This window comes from Apteryx rowi, unplaced genomic scaffold (assembly GCF_003343035.1).
Source record: "Apteryx rowi isolate R43461 unplaced genomic scaffold, aptRow1 scaffold_76, whole genome shotgun sequence".
NCBI classification, from domain to species: domain Eukaryota; kingdom Metazoa; phylum Chordata; class Aves; order Apterygiformes; family Apterygidae; genus Apteryx; species Apteryx rowi.
In genome coordinates, this window is record NW_020451049.1 from 920,577 (window position 1) to 927,503 (window position 6,927).

Genomic DNA, 6,927 nt, shown 5'->3' on the forward strand with positions numbered 1-6,927 from the left:
GTGGACATCTTCCTTCCTTTCTCTGTAGTAAGGAGTCACACTCTAAAAATCATAAATTAATCTCTCATTTGCTAATATTAAAGACTTTTTCTTATTACATACTTCTTATGGATTAACCTCTGTCCCCACAAAATTAACAGAACAATTCAAAATAAAGATTGCAGTTGTGACAAATGAATATAACGTGTCGACAGCCAGCAGTCTAAAAAGATAACGACTACTATACCACAATGGTGATGTGCATATAATTCAAATATTTAAACATAATTTTTTGCAATTTTTGAGCATGTCCATGTGTATTTAAAATAGATTTTTCCTTTGAATAACATCTCCAGAAACATGTTTTGAGTGAGGTTAGAATGTTCAGTCTCTACTATGGTGATTAGTAATATCTACAACTATTTTTAACCGGTTCTTTTTACAGAGGGATATTTAAAGTTGAGCTTCAGCATTTGGCAAGAATACATTCTGTAGTTCCATTCTTGTGAAGAAAAAAAAAAAAAAAAAACCTCCATGCCACAGAAATTTTTTCCTGAAATGTGAGATTTTTCTTCTTCTTTTCCAAGTTCCGGAGGTCTCTAATGCATCTTATCTTTCACAGCCCCATGTAGTCTAAAATCCACCCTAAGAGGTATAGATTAACTCATTCATCAAAAAGAGCATTGGCGTTAGGCTGTTTTGTTTACTGAAAGCTTTCAGGAGACGACTTCTAGTTGTGCAGCTCTTCTGTTGTCACAACAATGGAAAGATCCAACTACACAAAGCTTCAGACAAATGTGGGTGTGTGGGTGGTTTTTTTTGTTTTTTTTTTTAGTGTGTCATATAGGCTTGCTGAGAACAGATTTAACACTGTAGGAAAATTATGTAATTTCTGAATCCTCTGTCAAGACTAGCCCCTCCCCTTCTTTCTTTTGCTGCAGCTGTACTGATTCTAGAAAACCAGGTTCTGCATTTCAGAAAATAACCTGAAAAGTTCAACTGAAGGTTCAGCTAGATTAAATCTGAAGCCTAGAGGTGACAGTTAAAATGTTGATGTTCTTAGTAATTCACTGCCAATGATTTTAGTAGAAACGTGTTACTGTGTTGTTTTTCAAACACAAACTATCTCTTTCTATGGCTTTCTGAATCAAAACCCCTCAGCTCAGCTGCCAAAATCTCAGCCTGCCCTGGGCAACTTCTATGGAGTAGTTGCCAATTTTTGAAGCCAACAACGAATAAGAGATCCAAAATTTGAATGAGGTATCGATTAATGGTCCTTGAGAGGTGTCAGCTGATGTCAAACTGTTCATGAGGCATTGTGCAAACTTTTGTTATTTACTTTCATATCCGATTAAGTAATGTCTTTTCCTAAAATTTCCAATCTATTATGCTTGAATCGGAGGTAAGTATCTCCCTGTAGAAGCTCAACTTGCTAAGGAACAGTTGCAATTATTGCAATAATGGAGGGTGGAATGATCACATTGGCTGTATGCTCATCAAGCAGGTTTGTCTTAAAGGATGAATGTAATATTCAGTAGACGTTTACTCACCAGATAAAACTGCTCATTTTAAACTTTGTGGGGAGAGACTTGAAACTCTCCATCTTATTGCAGGAACTCTGGTGAGTGGACTTGAAATCTAGTTGTGTTTGACAGGTCATGTTCTTGGTCTCTGCGAGGACTTGTGCATATTTTTCAGTGCTGCTTATGCTGACCAGACTTACATGCCTGCTATATTAGTTATGCAGGGAACTGCTTTCCATATGGTTAACAGTTGCAGAATGTATAGTTGCCATGGTGATTCTGTGTGTGTGTATATTGTGGGGAGGGATGGTGGAGGGAACTAAGCTTGGTAGGAAAAAATGGGAAAGAAAGATTTATGTAAGATTGTTTTCATGCATAGGACACTGTCCTCTGAAACATGTATTTACGCTTTTCCTCATTAGGAAAATAGAGAACGAGAGATCCAGGAGCTTCATCATCTGCAAAGACGAAAGGAGCTGGAGGAGAAGCGTCGATCCTGGGCAGCTGGAGAGCTTGGGAGCTTTGGGCGAAGCAGCAGTGAAAATGATGTAGAGATGTTGGCCAAAAAAGGACTTGAAGAATTTCTTCCCTTCTTGCAGCAGAGACCTCAAAGTCCTTCATACAGAAACCCCAATTCCAGACGATCTCGACTTTCTCTAGGGATTACTGCAGACAGGGAACTGCAGAGTTTCCTGGAGATCTCAAAGGATGAGGATCCAAACAAGTTTAACAGCCTCCCCCGTGCAAACACCCGACAAGCAAGACCCGGTGTAGCCTGGCCTGAATCCAAAGAAAGTAGAGATCTCAATTTAAATACCTTGCACTTACACCAACAGTCTGAAACCAAAGTGAAAAGTGGTGACCTACTACAGTTGCCTCCAGCTCAGTCCAATCGCTTTGGTGTCTTGACTGGTCCTGGTGCCCGTTATTCACAGAGGAGCACTGACTACAGCGTGCGTGCTTCCAATGTGTCTTGCGAGGAGTCCCCAGATATAAGTGCTCTGGCCCTTGCAATCGAGGAGCACGAACTTGTTAAAGGATTACGTAAGTTCGATATTCAAGGCACAAAGCCTGCAGAAGACACACCTTTAATTTATTTAGAGGATGCTGGTGGAACAGACTTGGAGACCCTAGATGATCTAAGCTTGCATTCCCTCAGCACAGCTGATGATGACCTGCCTCCAGCTTGCAGAACTTCCAAAGAGGCCCGTGACCATAGAGCCAAGGCAGTGGGTTGCAAGAGTGAAGCTTCAGAGCCCAGCAGCAGCAGTCCCATGTCTATGGATACAAGTGTTTCCGGAAGTAGAGAAGATGGGCCGATGCTCTATGTGTCAGATACTACCACTGACTGTTCTTTGACATTGGATTCTTCAGAAGGAAATGATTTTAAATCAACAGGCAATGAAATAAAGAACAAAACTGGCAAAGCACACTCTTCTATGAATGATGCTCAGTATGGGGCTAGAACACTCTTCTCAAACTTGAATTCTGCTTCTGTGAAGGATCTGTCTCTTCACACTTCTGCAAACGATAAGGATGATGCCAATAGCAAGCACACCCTCTCTAAAGAAAAGTCCTTAAAAAGCAAAGACGCAGTAGGACCAAAGAGAAACTCTCTAAAAGATAGATCTCCAAGTTCCTCAAAATCTAGTGGCACTCGCCCTAGCCACACAGCTCCTTCTAGACCCATAAGAACTTTGAACGCCTCTGAGAATGAAAGTATGAGGAAAGTAGTGCCTATTTCCCGGTCAAACAAAGCACCAAGCAGTGTGAAAAAGCCGGAAGCCAAGCCGGCACTTCGTGAAACTAGTACTGTGGAAACTCGACTGTCACGGCGCAGCTCTGTCCGAGGCACAACAGATACACTGCCAAGAAGCCCTTACAGGCATAGCGTATCAGTAGAGGAGCCAAAGTTGCAAAGGGGGACTTTCACCTCAAGCAGTGCCCATTTTGAGAGGGACAGATTCTCTCTGAAGAAGCCAAGCTCTAAACCTGTCAGGAGTACTGTCAAATCAAAGACAGATGAAACAAAGATGTGTCGCTCCACTGTAAAACCCCAGACCCCCACAGATGACACCAAGGTTGCCACAGTCAGTGCTCCCAAGGCACCATCCTCTGTCCCAAACTTTGCAAGGAACACAGTGGCTTCTTCTTCAAAGCGTGCAAAAGTGGATCTATCCAGCTCGTCCAGACCTCCACCCATCACAAGGTCTGTGTCCCAGAGGCTGCCAAAAACAAAGCCAGCAGTGACTTCGGATGATCCGAATCCAAAGGAAAACAGTGGGAGTATGTTAAAGAGAGCAAGTAGTGCCAGGGTTGTTGGAAGAGGTATCCTTCAAGGAGATACTGTCAGCACTAAAGTGGAGCCTGCGTCAAAGGAACAGGGTACAGTGGAGAAGTCTTCTCTTAAACTCAAAGATGCAAACCGGACCACAATAGGTAAAATACTGAAGCCATTACTGAAATAACAGTTTGGAAGAGGGGCTTTTTGTGTCTTGGAATGTGAACACTTGTTTAAGCACTGGATGTCTGTATCACGAAATACCTTAAAACAGTAATATTGCTAGTAAGCATCATCATGTGTTCATCAAAGTACCGCACACCACTGGAAAAGGGCAACTATAATTGTGTTCTGGTCTCAATCCTTTTGTATAAATTTGAATGTATTTGAAGCTACTGTGATGGAATACAAGTGTAGCAACACATATTTGCACATTTGTGATGTGGTAGGTCACCAAAAGCCAAGAACTTTAAGGAAGTTAAACTGCAAGATGAAATGCTTTGTGACAGAAAACGTGGGTTAAGGCCAGTTTTTGTGTATATAAAATTCTTCCTAAGACTCAAGCGTTTATGCTGGTTGGTTCCTTTCTTGATGTCAAAGTGAATCCTGTGGAACAGTATCAAAAATGAACTTAAGTGATTGTGCTTTTTGTTGCTCTTAATTCCTCAGATTCAGGAACTCTTTTTGCCTGTTGCAAAGTCCATTGCTGGCAATTGGACAGACTGGGAACTGCTAGCCAAAAAATAGTGAAATGGGACATTTGCTGTTTGTGGCTGTCTTTAACCTTACTGCAGAATTTATAGCATGTTTTATGAATGTATGTGTGTCTGGAGAAAATTTTCTGCTGGGCAGGAAGTTTCTTTTCCAAGAATGTGGCAGCGCTGTCTTGCATGCACAAGTAGTTATGACTGGTGCTGCATCGAGTAGCACGGCTGGAGACTGTGCCTGTTGGAAGGGCTGTCAGTAACCATTGGGATGATGACCACTCCTAATCTGACTTGTTTCAGTCACAAGCAAGCTAATCAGCTTTTCGTCATACAGAAGTGCCATATATTTATGATACATATCAAGGATGTTTGCAGTTCAACTCTTGAAGGCTGCAATGTAGTGCAGAGCACTTTCTTACCATTCCATGTTTCCACTGGTTTATCTACTACCAGATTACTTGAATGTTGCAGTGGCTCTGAGCAAGCCCTCGGTTTCCCTGTCTCCTCCTCCTCCTCCTCTCCTCCTTGTCAACATGAATATTTAGCATGAAACACATAGCTTACGCATGGCAATGTTTTGTGGACCTCCTTGGTTGCTTCAAATGTGGTTTTTAATGTTTAAAGACTCTAAAGGATGAATTAAACTTGTATTTGATAAGCTTTTTACAAAATAAAAACACTTGTTTTTCCTGCAGATACAAATTTTAACATTGTCAGAGTAAGGTACAGGGAATGAGGGAAAACTTGTTCAGCATGCTATGCACCTTCCCAAGAGAAATGTATGTAGGTGGGGGAACTGATCACTGTTCTCCTAAATGTCTTATTTAAAGATTTGCCTTTTTATTCACTTATGAATGAGGCCTCATTTAAGAATAAAAAAATAAAAGGAAAATCTATTTGGACAAGTGGTATTGACTTACTAGTAACAGATCTGCTTGTCTGCTCTATCCCTCAGTGCTAGGAGTGCGTAATTCAATGAGAATGAGCCACTTAATTGCTCACATGCTTCTCATGGGCTCCTATCAGGGACAGCCAGCTTTGTGTCTTGAATTTGGCAATGGGCCCTTAGCTCTTCTTATGTACCAGCAAATCTTGATGCAGACATCATACCCAAACACCATAAAGTATTACATAGGGCCTCTTGTTTGAGTCTGTCTCACAGGGAGAATTTATATGACCCACTGCCAGGCAAGGGTGAATTTTTGCTTTAAATCTTACAAACTTTTGGATACTGCCTCCCTTGTGGGTTAAATACAAAAGCGTCTCCCTTCTCCCTATTTGTATCTGTGTGTATGCACATCTGCAAGAGYAGGTGATTGACTTTTTTCTTTAAAAAAAAAACAAAAAACTTTTATTGGTTGCAAGCTTGAAAAATAATTTAAATGTGTTTGGAATATGTAAATAAATTTCTATAAATCTGTGTAAAAGAAAACAATGTATTTAATGGAACATTTATACATTTCGGAGTAACTTGGTAGTTTAATAAACTTCCCATTTGCTGGGTATGAGGTTTATACTTCTCTTTCCTGTTGTAGTTTTGGCTTTGGTCCTGGAGGTCTCGAGCAGCTGGAATCTGGATGTAGGTGACTATGGGAAAGCCCCAAAATGAGGGTCTTTGCAGCAGTAATTTGGGCAGTTAAAATGCTGGGTTTGTTCTTATACTAAGGCATGCTGTTCAGCCTCCAAACGTTCCTGAGGCAGGACTTCCTGCACAGGTTTGGGTCGAATGTGAAGGGCATTAGATGGTAGATGCAGCACTTGCTGTACGCATTGTATGTTATGGCCAAGACAAACGTTCATGGCACTAACAGGTCTGGATCTGTCACTATCTTCATACCTTTTAGCTTAGCACACTTTATTGAGAAATCCTGGTTTACAACTCCCAGGGCTTTGAAAATAAAGGATAGCCTGTTTTGCAGGAGCAGGTGTTGACTCTTATACTGCACTTCTGAATTTTTACATTTCATCCCATTGTCCCATTATTTTTTTTACTGTATGAAAAAGAACATCTATACAGCAGAAAACCTGAAATGCAGCCAGCCTCCTTGTCCTCAGGGAACACTTCCTCCCCTCTGCTATGGAAATGATTTTTGTACTGGAATTGCTGCTATTTGCAAACTTGTTTAGGCCCTGACTTTTCTTGTTTGGTGAGTGCTTCTCTCCCCAGATGGGGTGGCAAGCACCTGCTGTCTGCCAGTGCTGAGTGATGGCTGTTGATGTGATCTACGTGGGAAAGCCCTTTGCCATCAAAAGGTGTGTCTCAAAAGTTTATGTTTTTTTAGACTTCATTTTTATTTCAAAAGGTTTATAATTACCAATTCATTATTTAAACTACCAGCTGTCAGAGACGGCGATGCCCTGTGGGTTTAATTTCCCATGTCATGAAATTTTCCCAAATGCTAACAGGCCATGGGGCTAGCTGGGTTGCAGTCAGTTT

General features: G+C 41.2%; 1 protein-coding gene across 1 annotated transcript in view; it reads left to right on the forward strand.

Moving 5' to 3' along the window:
* The window catches only part of FHDC1 (FH2 domain containing 1), a 33,315-nt gene extending 27,333 nt beyond the window's left edge, over positions 1–5,982 (forward strand). The window contains 1 exon segment of the mRNA XM_026088188.1: positions 1,925–5,982. Within this exon segment, the coding sequence (XP_025943973.1) occupies positions 1,925–3,970 (2,046 nt within the window). The 3' untranslated portion in view covers positions 3,971–5,982.
* The last annotated feature ends 945 nt before the right edge of the window (positions 5,983–6,927 follow it).